The following is an 18,057-nucleotide window of genomic DNA, read 5'->3' on the forward strand; positions in this document are numbered from 1 at the left end:
AATCAACCTTCATATGCACAATTCAAATGCCACCATAGCTGAAACCTACCAAGGTTGAGACAATCACGGCTCCTAGGTTGAGAGTCTTGAAACCCACCATGATCGAGTCTACCACCAATACCCATGACCACCTAGAGTCATGGTCAAGTGCTTGGGATCTTGGTTAGAGGGTAAGTCTTGAGTGTGAACATTTATATTGATGAAGTGACACTAGTTAGACTAAAAGACTATTGCCTACCACCGTTCGAAGTTGCTAGTTTGCTAGTTTTCTAAGCGGGACCAAGGTCAAGTTATAACTTAATACATTTAAAGGAGTGCTCGTAGTTCTTTATTCTCGTCTCAGGTATTGGTTCCTTAGTAGATAAAGGGGTTAATATAGTCACATCAGTGTGTGTGTGTGTGTATATATGAGCAAACAATATATATATACATGCCATGCACGGGCATGTATATACAACTTGTTGATTATAGTCCCACTTTTAAGCATGCCATGCACCGGCAACTGAACCCAATCATCACCATAACATCACCATGAATCCAGTGTCAGCCACAATTTCGACATTAACCATTTATACCTTCTCTAAAAGCATAAGGTATTTTTAGCATTTTCAACCTTAAAATCTATTGCATCAGGAAATGTTACACGTAAGAATTGCAAATTTTTTTAGAATAGTGCTACAGTGCAATTCTACCTTTAGAATTGCACTGTAGCACTATTGTATATAAAAAATATATATTTTATGATCTTTTTCCCCCAAAATTTCTCTCTTATCTCTCCATTTTTACTGTTCTCTTCTCTCTCTACCTTCTTGTTTCTCCATCTGCTCTCTCTACCTTCTTGTTTCTCCATCTGCTCTCTCCTCTCTTCAGACCCAAACACCATCACACACCATCCTCCATCGCTGAAGCTTCACCAAGCCTCTCACCCACCTCCATCGCACTGTAACTCCATCGCTGCAGCTTCACACGGCCTCACCCATCTCCATCGCTAAAGCTTCAAACGGCTTCTCTCTCATCTCTCAAAAACCTAAACCCAAAAACCCATCTCCATCGCCGAAGCTTCAACTCAACCGATTCACCCATCTCCATCGCTGAAGCCTCCCTCTCATCTCTCACTGTAGCTCAACCGATTCACCCTCACCCATCTCCAAATCCCTTTGCTGATTTACCCATCTCATAAACCCAAGACTCTAGATAGCTCTACCCATCTTCAAACTGAGATTCTCAAGGGTTTTTGGGTTTGGGTTAAGATTTTACAAAAACGAAGCTCCGTCGGTATTGGGGGATTTAGCTTCGTCGGTGTTGGTGCTGACTGTAAGGTGGGTTTTGATCAATGTATTAGAGTTTTTGTGTTTGTGTTTCTTTTCTCTCTCTGCAAGAAAAAGAGGGATTCAATTTGTGTTTGGGTTTTGATCAATGTATGGTCGTCAGAGATCGCCAGTGTTTGGGTTCGGTGAGGTCATGGCGAGATCGGCGTGGGTCACGATGATGGGTTTGGTGGAGATCGGCGTGGGTCACAGCATGGGTCACCACATGGTTGGCTGGTTCTTTTGGGTTTTCAATGGGTTTTTTATTTATTTATTTATTTTTAATATGGGTCTTTGTTCCGGTGGGATTTTGGTGAGCAATGGGCAGTGGTGGCTTGGGTTTTTCTGGGTTGATCATCGGCGTTTTCTGGGTATTTTTTACGGTTGGGTTTTTCTGGGTTGATCATTAGTTCCAATTGGTTTGATGGATTGTGTGTGTGTGTGGCTCTGTTTAAGGTTTGATGGTTTGTGTTTGTGTGTGTGTGTGGTGATGGGTTTGGATAGGTTGATCGGTGTATCATGGGTCTATGTGTGTGGCTTTGTGTGTTGAACCGATGCTAGAGGTTAAGGGAGAAAGAGAGTAAAAAAAAAAATGGTTGGAAAGCCCAAGAAAACCAAAAGTTACTGTTAGAAAAAAAAAAGATTAAAAAATATTATTTTAATAAAAATAGAGTTTTGGGATGTGAAGGTATTGTAAAATGGAATGGTATAATAGAATTGTGGGTTTTTAGAATTGTAAAATAGAATAGCATTAGCATTTCCCAATGCTAATGCTCTAATATCTACACCAAAAATTCCTAACTGCTAAATCTGCCAACTATACCAACCCAACGCCCAAAGAGGAGGATTGGCAAAGTTCAATCGAGGGAGAAGAGATAAAGGGGATTGGGTAAGAGGAAAAAGAGAATGAAGTGAATAGACAAAAGGGGGGAAAATAAAGAGAATGATTCAATTACAATGTCAAATAAAGACCACCTCTTCTTTCTTTTCTATTTTACTTTTTTTTTTTTTTTTTACAAGCAATATAAATTAGTTTTTTTTTTTTTTTGAGGAAAACAAAAACTGAATTGAAGTCATGGAACATGGATGAAATGACTTAATTGTTACATTTTAAATAGTTGCAAAACATAATTGCAAGTTCTTAACTTTGGGGGACTAAAATCCACATTTGCCCCATATTTTTAGATAGAATTATTGTTGTAACTATAATTGAGAATGCCTTTGAAACAAAAAACTAATAATTTACTAAGGAGCCTGTAATATCTAGCAAACTTTGATTTAGTGTGCGTTTGGTTTGCACGTCCACGTTGGGCGTTTGCGTTTTCAGTTTTATTTTTTTTTTTTTTTTGCACTCATTTTAGGCTAATATTTGTACTGTTCATTTACTGTTACAGCTATTGTTCATGAACAGTAGTAATAGTTGACTTTTTTTCTCTTGTATGCTTGACTCGATACGATACTAACATATGTTCAAAACTTACCATGAGTGACGAATCCGCATTGGGTTGGGTCTAGACGTCTAGTGTATAGGAATATTGACCTAAAAACCTTGTCTATGTATACATACTTATTCTCACCGACTTGACTTGTTGCTGCTGCCCCTAAATTGGTCAAGGAAATCTGCAGTCGTTCGCAGTTCGCACACTATATAGACTATAGAGAGATGGCGCGCGGGAGCTTCAATAAATGCTTTTAATTTGGCACACACAACAAACTTTAGTTTTGGACAGAAAAAATAGGTAGAAACTAGAAAGTGTAAATACGAAAGGAGGGCCGGGCCGGGCCGGGCCCTGTGTGTTAAAAACTTAAAACTCATCCCATGTGCTCTACTGACTATTAATACTCTTCACACTTCCAAACAAAACCAATTGCAAAACCAAAAAACCAAAACCCACCCCATGTGGCAGACATAAAACACACACTAGCACACAGATCAAATGTGTAACTAAGCTATTCACTTGGACCCCACCACCGACACCCCAAAATTTTCTTTTTCTCTAATATTTTTCCCTCTCTTTCTTTTTTACGGCTACACATACATCACCACTTCACAAACTCTGTTCTGTACCGCACTTAAATATGTGACATATTCCTCATCATTTCCTAACCTCACGCTTTCCTTAAAATCTCTCTCCTCTCTCTCTCTCTCTCTCTCTCTCGGTTCCACAAAGTTGGAAAAACTAGAAACGGTCTCTGAATTTGATTTATTGATTGAGAAAATGCCGCTAAACTTAGCGGGAGGTGTACTTGGTGGTGCTGTGCTATGTGTCACAGTTTTTCTATTAGCAACTGTTGGGGCTGAAGATCCTTACAGGTTCTTCAACTGGAATGTCACTTATGGTGACATATACCCACTTGGTGTTCGCCAACAGGTTTGTTTTCAATTCAGATCTGATTCGTTTTTTTTTTTTTTTCAATTTTTGTGATCTGGGTTTTGCTTGATTAATGAAAACTGTGTGTTGTGTAGGGAATACTCATCAATGGTCAATTCCCAGGTCCAGATATTCATTCTGTTACCAATGACAATCTCATTATCAATGTCTTTAACAGCTTAAACGAGCCTTTCCTTCTCTCATGGTACGTACACACAAACACTCTCTCTCTTTTTTCGCTCGTGAACTTTACCTGTTTGCAAAGATTATGCGCAGTGATTTGCGCGCTTTAGATTAAAAGACAAAACTGCCACATTAGAACCCACTGAAGAAAGAAGAAAGGAAAAAAAGAAAAAGAAAAAAAGGAAGAAATGAAGAAGAAGACGAGCTGATCAGAAGAAAGGAAAAAAAAAAAAAAAAAACCCAGGTTCGAACCCACTGAAGAAAGAAGAAAGGAAACAAAGAAAAAGAAAAAAAAAATGAAGAACTGAAGGAGAAGACAAGATGATCAGAAGAAAGAAAAAAGAAAAAGAAAAAAGAGAGAGGTAGATTGGTCAAAAAGGTGCGGCTAAGTTATGACAAGTGGGACTGGGTGTGTAATGTTATTTACGAGTTTGCCATTGAAAACAGAAAATTGAAAATTGAAAACAGTCAAAAGTTGTTTTCAGTTTCCACAACTCATAACTCAAAAAGTAGAGAATTGAGTATTGGAAACAGAGTTATGAAAACAAAGAAATTGTGCAGGCAAAGGAGTATTTTGCTATGATTCCCACCATTTTTGAGAATTGAGTTATGGAAACAGAGAATTGAGTCATGAAAACTAGTGAACCAAACAGCCTCTAACCATTTATACATTCTCTAATATCTACACCAAAAATTCCTAACTGCTAAATCTGCCAACTATACCAACCCAACGCCCAAAGAGGAGGATTGGCAAAGTTCAATCGAGGGAGAAGAGATAAAGGGGATTGGGTAAGAGGAAAAAGAGAATGAAGTGAATAGACAAAAGGGGGGAAAATAAGGCCTGTTTGGTTTTTTTTTTTTTGTTCACTCATCACTTATCACTCAATTTTTATCACTCATTACTCATCACTCTACACTCAAAAATACTCAAATTTCTATAACTCAGTTTGTGGGCTGTTTGGGTGAAACATTTCAGTGAATTTTTCAATTCCATTACTCACCTTTTATGTCATTCACTGGTCCCACAAAAATCACTTCCCAACACAGGTGCACAAAACGGTCACAAGCCCGTCCCGCGTTGGCTCTCTCTTTCCTCTCTTCACAACCTTTCCACAACAAAAGCACTCTCTCCCCAAGGTCTCAGTAAGAGGCATAAATAAATTCCTAGCCATTCCTCAAGGTCTCAGTAAGCACAATAGAAAAAATGGAGGAACATGGAAAAAAAATATTAAAATAAAACCCAACAGATGGAGGGGCTGAATATTCTCACCGGAAAAAAAAAAAAACAGGTTCACGGAGCTGTGCGAAGGTACTGATCGGTGCGCTTCAGTCTTCAGTTATTGCTGTGCTGTGGGCTTGGGAGAAGGAAAATGGAAGTGATGAAAAGTAAATGAAGTGAAGTAATGAATGCTGAAGGCAGTTGGGAAAGTAAACTAACAAAGTGCCGTTGGTCTGCTGTGTGATTTGATGCAACACTGCTGTGGGACCCAATGACAACTATAAAATTACACATATTGCCATTGAGTTAACAAATCTCAAAACTCAAAAAAATGAAAACAAGGCTGGAGAGTTTCCTACTTTGTTAACTCATATCCCAAAATTTTGGGTTTTGTTAACTGAGTTACATCTGAAAAATAAGCCAAACAAACATATACATGTGGGGCCCCCCGGTTTTTGGGTTATGAGTTAACAAAACTCAGTTTTTGTAAGATATGAGATATGAGTTTGGCAAAATCCAAACAACACCTAAAGTTCTCAACTTTGGGGGACTAAAATCCACATTTGCCCTATATTTTTAGATAGAATTATTGTTGTAACTATAATCGAGAATGCCTTTGAAACATAAAACTAATAATTTACTAAGGAGCCTGTAACATCTAGCAAACTTTGATTTAGTGTGCGTTTGGTTTGCATGTTCACGTTGGGCGTTTGAGTTTTCTGTTTTTTTTTTTTTACACTCATTTCAGGCCAATATTTGTACTGTTCATTTACTGTTGCGGCTACTGTTCATAAACAGTAGCCGCAATATTTGACTTTTTCCGTGAACAATGCACGGTGTACTGACCCACAAATTTCATTAAAAATGATTTCACAGTATTATTTACACATTTAAAAATTAATTTGTTACAGTGTTTTTCAATTTTCAGCTGTATCCAAACGGACCCTTACTTTGAGCGTCAAAATAAATCCTTACGTATAGAACAAGTGTTTATATAAAATACAAATGGAAAACAAAGCCCACCAAAAACAAAAACAAAAAAACAAAAACAAAAAAGGAGGTCAACAAAGCAAAGGACCAAATTACATTCTTTCTTCAAAATGCTTCCACATAAATAAATCAAAGACTGGTGAAGCCCAAGTCAATTTCATCTGCAATAATATAGGAAAATGACATGTCAAAGCCTTTTAGAAAATTAAGATCATGGTAAAGTAGCATGTGACTGACACTAGGCGTAAGGTTAAAGGATAATGATAAATTGTTGCATGCCTACTAGCGTGTCTAGTTCAGAAAAGCAAAAAACACGAATGTGATAGGTTTGGTGTTCGGGTGAGTCACATACCATTCATATCTTCTTTTTTCAGGTGATATAAAATTTGTAAGATCTGATCCATCAACTGTGAGAGAATCGAACTCTAGTCATTGTAACGACTGGGAAATTGCCTCTAATTTCTTTTATGAATTAGTAATCCGCTTGAGTTTTCTTGGCAAATAAATAAATATATATTAATAATTTAATAGTTGGGGGAGAGGGAATTTGAACCTTAGATTTTTCTTTAGGAAATACTAGAAGTTGTCAATTAATTGAATTACAAGGCTCTTGGCAAAGAAAATTAAATTGATTACCTTTGAGTTTCCTTGTTATATAAGAAAAATATTTCTTATCATAAAAATAATTGATATTTCTTATTAAAGAAGTGATAAGTTGAACTCCCTGTCCAAGGATTCTCCCACTTGATGAGAGGTAAAATTAAGAGGAAAAAAAAAGTTTTTGCTTGGCCTCAAGGAGAAAGATGAAAGATAGCTAGTTTTGGGTTTTTTGAAAAGTACGTAAATCAAGTAGAATTTGTAAGACTTAAATTAATTCTATAGCGTGAGACAAACAAAACAAAAAACCTACATGTGGGTGAGAGAAAAAAAGAAAGAAAAAAAAGATGAGTTTTTCTTTAGCAAAGAGAAATACAAAAAATCTTTTTTGTATTTCTCTTTGCTAAAGAAAAACTCATCTTTTTTTCTTTTTTCTTTTTTTCTTTTTTGGCATTGAAAGTTGAAACCACAAAGTGTTGTGGTATCCACTGTGAAGATCTCAAATCAATTTGAATTAATTCTTTGAGATGTGATGTAAGTTGTTGGTGCAATACAATAAAAATTACAAAAATCTTAACACAGTTGGACTAAGGAGTGAGTATCTCACTCTCTTTAAAGAGATTCAAGCCTCTCAATTGGCAAAGCCCAAGACTGGAGCAACAAACCTCTTCCTTTCACCTTCCCCCTTCCTTTCATGTTCGACTGATTTTCTCCTTCATTACACTTATAGATTCTTCATTTATCAAATTAAACTCTCATATCTTCTCATTTAACTTTCCAACGTTTTTATTAATTATTTTATTAAAATATCATTTTAATACATGCTACAACAATAGTATTTTTGTGAGCTTAAATTTTGGATATAAACTTAAGAAAATATTGTAATTAATTTTATTATAGTAAATGTTTTCGGATTTGATATTATGGTTTTTTGTTAGAATATTTTGTGAATTGATTGAAATTATTTTTAAATATTTTCTTAATTGTAATTAATCGGCCACAATCTAGTCTTATGTGAATTGAGAAAATCCAACAAATAACCTTAACAAATCCCCAAAGTTATTCCATTTTATTTTCTGAGAAAAAAATTATTCAAACTAAAATACTGATTCAAACTAATATATAGGCAGTCTGCAGCAATTCTAGCTTCCTAAAATCCGTAGAGTCGGGTTGGCTGTCGATTTTACCCCAAACCCAAGTCCAACAGACCCGTGGACACACTAGGAACAGAAAACTTTGCTATATTTCCCAATTTCATAAACATATGCTTTTGGTCTTTCTTATTTCAAGCCAGAAGACAAAAAATGTTCATGTGCATCTCAATATATGTACCCCGATCGATGTGCTAAAAAAACAGAAAATAAATTTATCATTGAATGACTTCTCTTCCTTCCATTTTAATGCTAATGAGCCTGTCATGCTGGTCCACAAAACTAATCTGCAACTAATCATGTTAATTACGTACTGCTCACACATTACAGAAAGTGGTTAAAATTTTTAAAGGATATTTACTTCATCATAATAAAAACTGGTCTAATAAAAGGCTTCCTGCGCAAGGTTCACACTCACACACCCTGATTACATTGTCCAATTGGTATAGGAAAGTGTTTTTTTTCTGTATTTCATTCCAAAGTTGATTCCATCAAATAATGGGCTTTTTATATAGGAAGGAGATTCTTATCCTTCTTTTGAATATTGGAAAGAGTAGGAAATTGGAATGGAAAAGTGTATCACACTAACAAACCTTATCAGTGCAATAATTGGCATCCTGTTTGCGTAAATATTTTCAATGGTGTTATAAGTGAAGCAATATCCGTGTCCTTGGCACAAACATCCTCTCATCCTAATTGCTTTGTCTTGGCAACTTCACTCACATAGTAGTAGAGTACAATCCTCATCTATCTTGATTCAATTCTCAATTCCGAATAATTATGATGCGAAAATGCGAAAATGTTAAGAAGCAGAACGCGTCTACAAGAAACATACAGAGACTTAGGGGCCTATTTAAGGACTCTGTAAAACTTGACAGACAAGAAAATATATTTTAAAATGACTCATAATTAATACCTAAACATAACATGAATCAAATTTGACATAAAAATCATTAAAAGCATCTAAAAATAAGGAAATAAACCACTTAAACTTAAAATAACGTTTTTTACATAAAAATATCAAAATTAAATAATTACAAAAATTAAATTGAAGATTATGTCCTACTTGAAATTATCTCAACATTGAATATAAGACACGGTTTGGATCTAGTACTTTTGTATACTTGACTCGTTACGATACTGACACATGTTCAAAACTTACCATGAGTGACGAATCAGCATTGGGTTGGGTCTAGACGTCTAGTGTATAGGAATATTGACCTAAAAACCTTGTCTATGTATACATACTTATTCTCACCGACTTGACTTGTTGCTGCTGCCCCTAAATTGGTCAAGGAAATCTGCAGTTGTTCGCAGTTCGCACACTATATAGACTATAGAGAGATGGGGCGCGGGAGCTTCAATAAATGCTTTTAATTTGGCGCACACAACAAACTTTAGTTTTGGACAGAAAAAATAGGTAGAAACTAGAAAGTGTAAATACAAAAGGAGGGCCGGGCCGGGCCGGGCCCTGTGTGTTAAAAACTTAAAACTCACCCCATGTGCTCTACTGACTATTACTACTCCTCACACTTCCAAACAAAACCAATTGCAAAACCAAAAAACAAAACCCACCCCATGTGGCAGACATAAAATACACACCAGCACACAGATCAAATGTGAAACTAAGCTATTCACTTGGACCCCACCACCGACACCCCAAAATTTTCTTTTTCTCTAATATTTTTCCCTCTCTTTCTTTTTTACGGCTACACATACATCACCACTTCACAAACTCTGTTCTGTACCGCACTTAAATATGTGACATATTCCTCATCATTTCCTAACCTCGCGCTTTCCTTAAAATCTCTCTCCTCTCTCTCTCTCTCTCTCTCTCGGTTCCACAAAGTTGGAAAAACTAGAAACAGTCTCTGAATTTGATTTATTGATTGAGAAAATGCCGCTAAACTTAGCGGGAGGCGTACTTGGTGGTGCTGTGCTATGTGTCACAGTTTTTCTATTAGCAACTGTTGGGGCTGAAGATCCTTACAGGTTCTTCAACTGGAATGTCACTTATGGTGACATATACCCACTTGGTGTTCGCCAACAGGTTTGTTTTCAATTCAGATCTGATTCGTTTTTTTTTTTTTTTTCAATTTTTGTGATCTGGGTTTTGCTTGATTAATGAAAACTGTGTGTTGTGTAGGGAATACTCATCAATGGTCAATTCCCAGGTCCAGATATTCATTCTGTTACCAATGACAATCTCATTATCAATGTCTTTAACAGCTTAAACGAGCCTTTCCTTCTCTCATGGTACGTACACACAAACACTCTCTCTCTTTTTTCGCTCGTGAACTTTACCTGTTTGCAAAGATTATGCGCAGTGATTTGCGCGCTTTAGATTAAAAGACAAAACTGCCACATTTGTCCTTTCCTTTTTTGGTCTTTATACATTGTACTAAGCCGCAGTGTAAGGGCATATATGTATTTACATTGGCCTAATACTGCACGTTCATTTTTTTTTTTTTTAAAGGATTAAGAGAATGTCTAAAAGCCTCATTAATTGGTTAACTTTTTTCACATGACCTTTTCCTTTTTTTCAATATTTCTTCTCCCATTCTGTGCTGGACTTGATCTTAGTCTAGATCTGGATACTTGGGTCGGATTCACATTGTAATTTTTATATGTTCTCTCTTTATTAATCCTATAGTTTATTATATGTTCCCAAAAAAAAAAAAAAAAAGTACTTGGTGGTGCTGTGCTATGTGTCACAGTTTTTCTATTAGCAACTGTTGGGGCTGAAGATCCTTACAGGTTCTTCAACTGGAATGTCACTTATGGTGACATATACCCACTTGGTGTTCGCCAACAGGTTTGTTTTCAATTCAGATCTGATTCGTTTTTTTTTTTTTTTCAATTTTTGTGATCTGGGTTTTGCTTGATTAATGAAAACTGTGTGTTGTGTAGGGAATACTCATCAATGGTCAATTCCCAGGTCCAGATATTCATTCTGTTACCAATGACAATCTCATTATCAATGTCTTTAACAGCTTAAACGAGCCTTTCCTTCTCTCATGGTACGTACACACAAACACTCTCTCTCTTTTTTCGCTCGTGAACTTTACCTGTTTGCAAAGATTATGCGCAGTGATTTGCGCGCTTTAGATTAAAAGACAAAACTGCCACATTTGTCCTTTCCTTTTTTGGTCTTTATACATTGTACTAAGCCGCAGTGTAAGGGCATATATGTATTTACATTGGCCTAATACTGCACGTTCATTTTTTTTTTTTTTAAAGGATTAAGAGAATGTCTAAAAGCCTCATTAATTGGTTAACTTTTTTCACATGACCTTTTCCTTTTTTTCAATATTTCTTCTCCCATTCTGTGCTGGACTTGATCTTAGTCTAGATCTGGATACTTGGGTCGGATTCACATTGTAATTTTTATATGTTCTCTCTTTATTAATCCTATAGTTTATTATATGTTCCCAAAAAAAAAAAAAAAACATTATGGTTTGCTATGTCACGCGGTATAAACTAGCTAGAGACTCAAATAATAGCCCGTGATAAGTGGAGAAGAGTCTGCTATGGAGGTCATAAATATGATCACTATTAATCATTGTCTCAGAGTCATTATCAATTGTTCTATTAGCCTTCTTTTTTTTTTTTGAGAATTAATTGTTCTACTAGCTTAGTAGTGGAGTCCAAATCCTCTGTCTCATCAATTGGACAACTAGCCTCTTTCATTAAATGAGATAACTCTGACTTTAATGAGAGAGGCTAGTTGTCTCATTTAATGAGATATCTTATTTAATAAAAAAGGTTAGCTGTCCAAATTTTATTGGTGGAACATGAAGTAGAGCACAATTGATGAGACAGATGATTTGGACTCTTAGTAGTGAGCTTTCTATAAACAGAAAGGGACAGCAATGGATGAGAGCTTTAACGGAAAGATTTCATTTTTATTTTTTGGAAATTGGAATCATTTATAATATTTGTTTACCAACTTCACTTGGAAAACGAAGTTTCAGTGGTCCATTTATAGCTGTCTTCCACAAGAGGACTTGCATAGGATAAACCAGCAGGGAATGGGGATAGGGTTAATCTCCGTAAATGTTACGCAACAAACTAACAACGAAAACAAATACCTTCTCTTTTTGTTCCAGTTAATGGTGTGTTCAAGGCATTTATAAATAAACTATTTTTAAAAAGTTTTAATATCATTTTTATGATAAATAGAAAAAACTCAGAAAAATCAGTTTTTTTTTTTTGTTATATAAATTTTCTTAAATTGTTCGCTAACAAATGTTTTTAGGGCATATTTTAACAAAATATTCTCTTTTATTCTTGATTAATCATTTGATTATATGAGAACAGATCTCTCTGGCTTTGCCCTTTACATTTGCTTGATTAGGTGACTTCAATGTCTGCAAGCAACTAACTTACTGATTAGGACGCTAAGCGGTCCCATTCATTACCTCGCACCAGGAAAATTTAGTGCTCATTGAACTTAGACATTTGCAAAAAGTTGAAAACTACGTTCATTAACCTCTCCATCAATATTAAATTGGCTCAATATTGTTAAGGATAGGAGCTAGCCCACATCTAATCCATCTGCATTACAATTGTGATAATGTGATAACCACAGAGTATCAAATACAAGGATTAACAACTGTAAATTGTGATAAGATAGAATAGAGTCATTTGTATTTCTAACTCTATAATGCGGTTGGAGTAAAATTAAATCATATATGAGTTTTTTTTTTTTTTTTTTTTGAATTAAAAAAAAAAAAAAAAAATCTCTAGTGTGGACTCATCAACCTCACTTTACATGATGGCAATGGATAATACCACATGTACCATCAAACCACATCTCGTGTGCTATATGTGTTTTTACATTATCACAATTGCAATGATCATTGTAGGAATATTATTGACAAAATGAACTATAACTTTTGCTTGCAATACAAAATTTATAGTAATATCTTATTATAACTGTAATATTTTTTTGGGTGTGAAAAATATAGGAATGGAATTCAAAATAGGAGGAATTCGTTCGAGGATGGTGTAAATGGAACAACATGCCCAATTCCCCCAGGGAGGAATTTCACATACATTCTCCAAGTCAAGGATCAGATTGGAAGCTTTTACTACTTCCCTTCTCTTGCATTTCACAAGGCTGCTGGTGGTTTTGGAGGAATCAGGATTCTTAGTAGGCCAAGAATTCCTGTCCCATTTCCAGACCCCGCTGGTGATTACACCGTTCTTATTGGAGATTGGTACAAGGCTAATCACACGGTAATTATTTTTCCTCATTTGTTGCATCAAACTATTTTGATAACTCGATAGTTGAATAAGAAGTTTGAAACCAAAATATCAGTAAGTGTCAGCTAATTGAGTTACAAAGTTTTTGACAAATGAATTAAAACTTGAAACGACAATACTTTATTTATTTTAAATTTTGAGGTATTAAAGTGGTATTGGCGGGGATCCTATGGATTGTGACCTTGTGTTTGCGTCGGTAAACCGGTGGGTCCATCGCTGTGAACAAAAATATTTGAATTTTTGACGTAACTACTTCCTTTTTTGCCAGCTAGTTTCCTTTTGTCTTTATCGTTGTTAAACCAGCTCATAGCCTGATGGTGAACAAGTCCCAAATGGATTGACCCACTATTTTTTTCACTAAAAATGTCAAAGATTGTTACAGGAATGAATGAATCTTAAATTTAATGAACTTTAAATTTATAAAATTATAAATCACTGTATATATATATATATTTATTTTATTTATTTTTTTGTTGAGAATCACACTGTATTCTTTTTATTTTCTTTTGTTGCGGTCCGAACAATTTACAAACCAATTGTCCCTTGTCCAGTTCAACATTTTTTTTCCTATCACTCATAATTATGTGTAAATTTGTGTGGTCCTATTTTTTTTTTTTTGGTACATGCACTTGTTGGTTTGCCTTGGACCACAAATTCTATACATTTCGGACCACAAATTCTATAAATGTCTAGCATACATGGTGACACGGCATTTATCGGATTATACATCATACGTTGTGAGTAACACTTGCTGTCTCTATAACATCAATAAATCCAAACACTTGAATCCCAGTTTCCAAAACACTATGGTATCTTTGGAATGTTCAATACTGGTCTCATGGACCATGTAGCTAGGTTGTTCATATACATATCCAACATATACACATTAATGGACCAGTAAGTGTTGGTTAATGAAGTTGATGGAACTTAATGGTTGTAACAACCTAAATTTAATAAGCTAGTGTCGGTTGCGTTACTCTTGATTTGTACAATCATTATTTGTACTTGTACATTCTTTATTGATTTTACACGTGTTTATTTCATCGTGCACAGGACTTAAAAGCTATTCTAGATCGTGGTAAAAAGCTGCATTTTCCTGATGGAATCCTTATCAATGGTCGCGGGCCCGGCGGTGCTTATTATACAGTTGAACAAGGTGTGTATTCTTTCTCAATCAAAGTCCCTACCATTGATTCAAAAAAAAAAAAAAAAAAAAAAATCTAAGTCTCTACCAAATGATTTTGATTTTGTCATATATATACGAATTATACGAAATTTCTGGCTTGATTGTTTCTTTGCTTACGTCTATTTCATAAATTTTGGTTGGATGGTAAAGCTTTTAGCCAATTGTATTTATCTTTGGCCTTTTGCTTCATATTTTGTATTTTGTTTGTTTTGCCTTTGAAGTACGCCATTACTTGCGTTTCACATTTTATTGTTGTCAATAAAAAAACTCTACCCCACTCTGCATGTCTGCCACGCAAAAAAACAATAGAAGTTTTCGTTTACTCCACTTTGAAATTTGGACTTACATGTGTGGAAAAATGTAAGATAAATATCCGAGTGCGATGGCGCAATTTTTGTTATAATTAGGATTACTTTTTGGCATGCACTTGATGTTGATATGGATATTTTTGCATTTACAATGTCCTGATTCCTAAATCAACCACCTCCCTCTAAAAATATTACAAAAAAAATCACCTACTACTCATTTGGACTAAGAAATTTAGAGAGAATAATTTAGATTTCAATCTTTAATTTAAATTTACTTGAATAGAGATATAAAATGACATGTCTTTTCTATTGATACAATTTATGAAATGATATTAATAAACCAAAAATAAGGTGTCATTTCAAATCTATAATATCTCCGATATTTTTGTTTGAGCAAACTCCCTAAGGCCCACAAATTTATACTAGTAATTATTCTTCAAGTCCCTTAATTTAAAATTCTCACATCCTAACTCAACCCAAAATTTATTTAAATCGACATTTTTCAGTTCATCAATATTAGCATCAAATAATACTCCAATAACTTTGCTGCTTAGCCTGCTCTGATGAGCTTGTTGTGACTAATGATTACTTTGGTTTTGATTACCCATTCATGCCTAACCATATATCCTGCTATCATGTATCACAGGAAAAACTTACAGGTTTAGAATATCAAATGTTGGGTTACAACATTCACTCAACTTCCGCATTCAAGGCCACAGGTTGACATTGGCAGAAGTCGAAGGAACTCACACCCTTCAGACTTCTTACTCCTCCCTTGATGTTCATGTTGGGCAGTCTTACTCCGTCCTCGTAACGATGGATCAGCCCGGACAAGACTACTACATTGTGGTTTCCAGTCGTTTCACCACTCCGATCCTCACCACCACTGGTGTTCTTCATTACAGTAATTCAGCTGGCCCAGTCTCAGGCCCACCTCCTGGTGGACCTACCATCCAAGTTGATTGGTCTCTGAACCAGGCCCGCTCTATAAGGTATGCTCTTTTGTCAATTGTCATATCTCTGTTGTCGGTTGGAAAAATTGTCAAGCCATTTATTCCAAGCCTGCTTTTGTGTTTTGGAATAACACTGGTCTATATTCCTTCCTTGGGCCCTTGCTCAGGAGGTTAGTGTAGCCAGAGGGCCACAAATAATGTTACTGTTTCAGGCATATGGTCTTATGGATATTCAGCCAACCATCTATACCCCCTCGGCCCTGGTGTCCATTTGCCAATAACTTTTTCTAAAACTTTTTTTTTTGTTTTTTTTGTGTACTTTTTAATTTCCTGACTTATGTATACAACTTTTCAAAACCATATTTTTTTCCAAGTGAATAACTATGTCTATAATTTAACAAATCAGCAAAGTACTTATCTTATCGAAAACACACCTCAATATTGTCTTGTCTCTTTGCTTCCAGGAGTATTAACTCATGAAACAATGTTTCTTCGGGACAAACTAATGGTAGGTTGAATAAACTTGAAGGATATATTGTAAACCTAGAGCTTTCAAGTTTCATTCACCACATTGTCGATCCACAGGGCTTCTAGAGGATTGGGTGTCGAATCATCTGAGCAAAAGTTATGACACACACACACACGTGTGTATATATATATATATATAACTCCTGAAACAAAAGAGCTCCTCACTCAAGTGATGAATGTCTAAATATTGATACTTGGAGAAAGAGAAATAGCCCTTGTTGGCTAGAAAATTTGCACATTGATTATAAAATTGTCACCTTGTCACACGCTAGATGTTTGTTTTCTTTCTTTAAGTATATGAGCCTAATTTTCACTTCCATTCCAGGACTAATCTTACAGCAAGTGGACCAAGGCCAAACCCACAAGGTTCATATCACTATGGTCTCATTAACACAACCAAAACCATCAGGCTACAAAATTCTGCTGGTCTTGTCGACGGCAAGCAAAGATACGCAGTTAACAGTGTATCATATGTCGCCGCAGACACTCCCCTAAAGCTTGCCGATTACTTCCAAATTCAAGGAGTTTTCCGAGTTGGAAGTATATCTAGCAACCCTACTGGTGGTGGAATCTACCTTGACACAGCAGTAATGGGTGCTGACTACAGAGCATTCATTGAGATTGTGTTTGAAAACACTGAGGATATAATTCAGAGTTGGCACCTTGATGGCTACTCTTTTTGGGTGGTTGGGTAAGCTCACTATTTACATATATAATTGGCGTGTATATTTGCTTCATGAGATTCACTTGCAATCATTTGTTGCTTCTTTCTTGGATTGGTTTCTCTTACTTTGATTAATATGGAAAAACTTTGGTAACGTAGTATGGATGGAGGGCTGTGGACTACGGCTAGTAGAAATCAGTACAATCTTCGAGACGCAGTTTCACGTGTCACCACTCAGGTGAGGTTCAATGCCATTTTTGCCTTGGCTAACCTGAAGAAAGCTTGAAAGTTTATAAATCTAATGTTTCATGCTTTGGTGAGTGCAGGTGTATCCCAAGTCATGGACTGCGATATATTTGGCACTTGACAATGTTGGAATGTGGAACTTGAGAACTGAGTTTTGGGCACGACAATATCTTGGACAACAATTCTATTTGCGAGTTTATACTCCATCAACTTCAATTAGAGATGAATTCCCAATTCCAAAGAATGCACTGCTTTGTGGTAGGGCAAAGGGCCGACACACACGACCTCTCTAAGCTATCAAACAATAAAAGGATCCATTGTTGAGTAGGGAAGGCCTGTCTAGCTTAGTTGGATGAAGAGTAGGTTGTTGCTTCTATAATTTATTAATGGGTGAATTTAATATAAAGCAAATATATAATTAGAACTCTAAATGACCTTAGCTCAAGGTCACATTCTTTTCTAAAATCTACTGTATCTCGTTTGTTATCATTCAAGTTTACATAATAGCATTGCTATTTATATTAAGGGAGGTGATTCTCTAGTCGCCTTTCAAGTTTTTTTGTCAATTTGTTCTTCCTACTTTTGAATACAACAAGAAGCAAGTTTTAGTCCCAAATTTTGGGGACGGCTATGGATCCTCGAGAGGTTAGTTAAGACCGGCTATATGTATCATTTTTCTCCATTCTTCCTATTATTGAATATGATATAAAAAATAAAATTAAAAAGTATAGCAAAATAAAAAATTAAAAAAAAAAAAATCTAAGCACTTAGACCCTATACATTTGCATTTGATTCATTATTACTATCAAACATTTCTGCAGTTATATTTTCTCCTAGTTTATTTGTCATGTGGAGTATCATCTCCTAGTTTATTTGTCATGTGGAGTATCATTGGAAGGGGAAAAAAAACACACGTCGTAAAAATTATGGTAAAAAAGTAAAAAATATATATTTGTGAACAAGTTAGTTGAATAAGTAATGTTAAAAATAACAAAAATATGTAATTTAACAATTATATTTCAAAATACTAATCCAATAAAAAGTAATGGATTTATGTGATATCGCAAAGAGTTACGCTAAGGGTA

At 35.4% G+C, this 18,057-nt stretch overlaps 1 protein-coding gene across 2 annotated transcripts; it reads left to right on the forward strand.

Moving 5' to 3' along the window:
- Nucleotides 1-3,318: 3,318 nt before the first annotated feature.
- Nucleotides 3,319-17,538, forward strand: LOC112018292 (L-ascorbate oxidase homolog). Of its 2 annotated transcripts, none has more exons than XM_065763749.1 (8): nt 3,319-3,679; nt 3,775-3,884; nt 12,790-13,060; nt 14,141-14,243; nt 15,228-15,573; nt 16,388-16,753; nt 16,886-16,964; nt 17,053-17,538. In XM_065763749.1, the coding sequence occupies exons 1-8, from the start codon at nt 3,527-3,529 to the stop codon at nt 17,263-17,265; spliced, it is 1,641 nt and encodes a 546-aa protein (XP_065619821.1). In that variant the 5' UTR covers nt 3,319-3,526; the 3' UTR covers nt 17,266-17,538. The 2 variants fall into 2 exon arrangements, with proteins under 2 accessions (XP_065619821.1, XP_023906572.2); XM_024050804.2 differs by lacking the exons at nt 3,319-3,679; nt 3,775-3,884 and adding exons at nt 9,523-9,869; nt 9,966-10,075.
- Nucleotides 17,539-18,057: the final 519 nt, after the last annotated feature.

The sequence above is a fragment of the Quercus suber genome, unplaced genomic scaffold, assembly GCF_002906115.3.
Source record: "Quercus suber isolate HL8 unplaced genomic scaffold, Cork oak 2.0 scaffold_522, whole genome shotgun sequence".
Lineage (NCBI taxonomy): Eukaryota > Viridiplantae > Streptophyta > Magnoliopsida > Fagales > Fagaceae > Quercus > Quercus suber.

Coding starts and splice junctions, on each gene's coding strand:
- LOC112018292 (XM_065763749.1), top strand. CDS start 3,527: ATGCCGCTAAACTTAGCGGGAGGTGTACTTGGTGGTGCTGTGCTATGT. Junction 3,885..12,789: donor GAGCCTTTCCTTCTCTCATG/GTACGTACACAC, acceptor TGAAAAATATAG/GAATGGAATTCAAAATAGGA. Junction 14,244..15,227: donor TTATTATACAGTTGAACAAG/GTGTGTATTCTT, acceptor CATGTATCACAG/GAAAAACTTACAGGTTTAGA.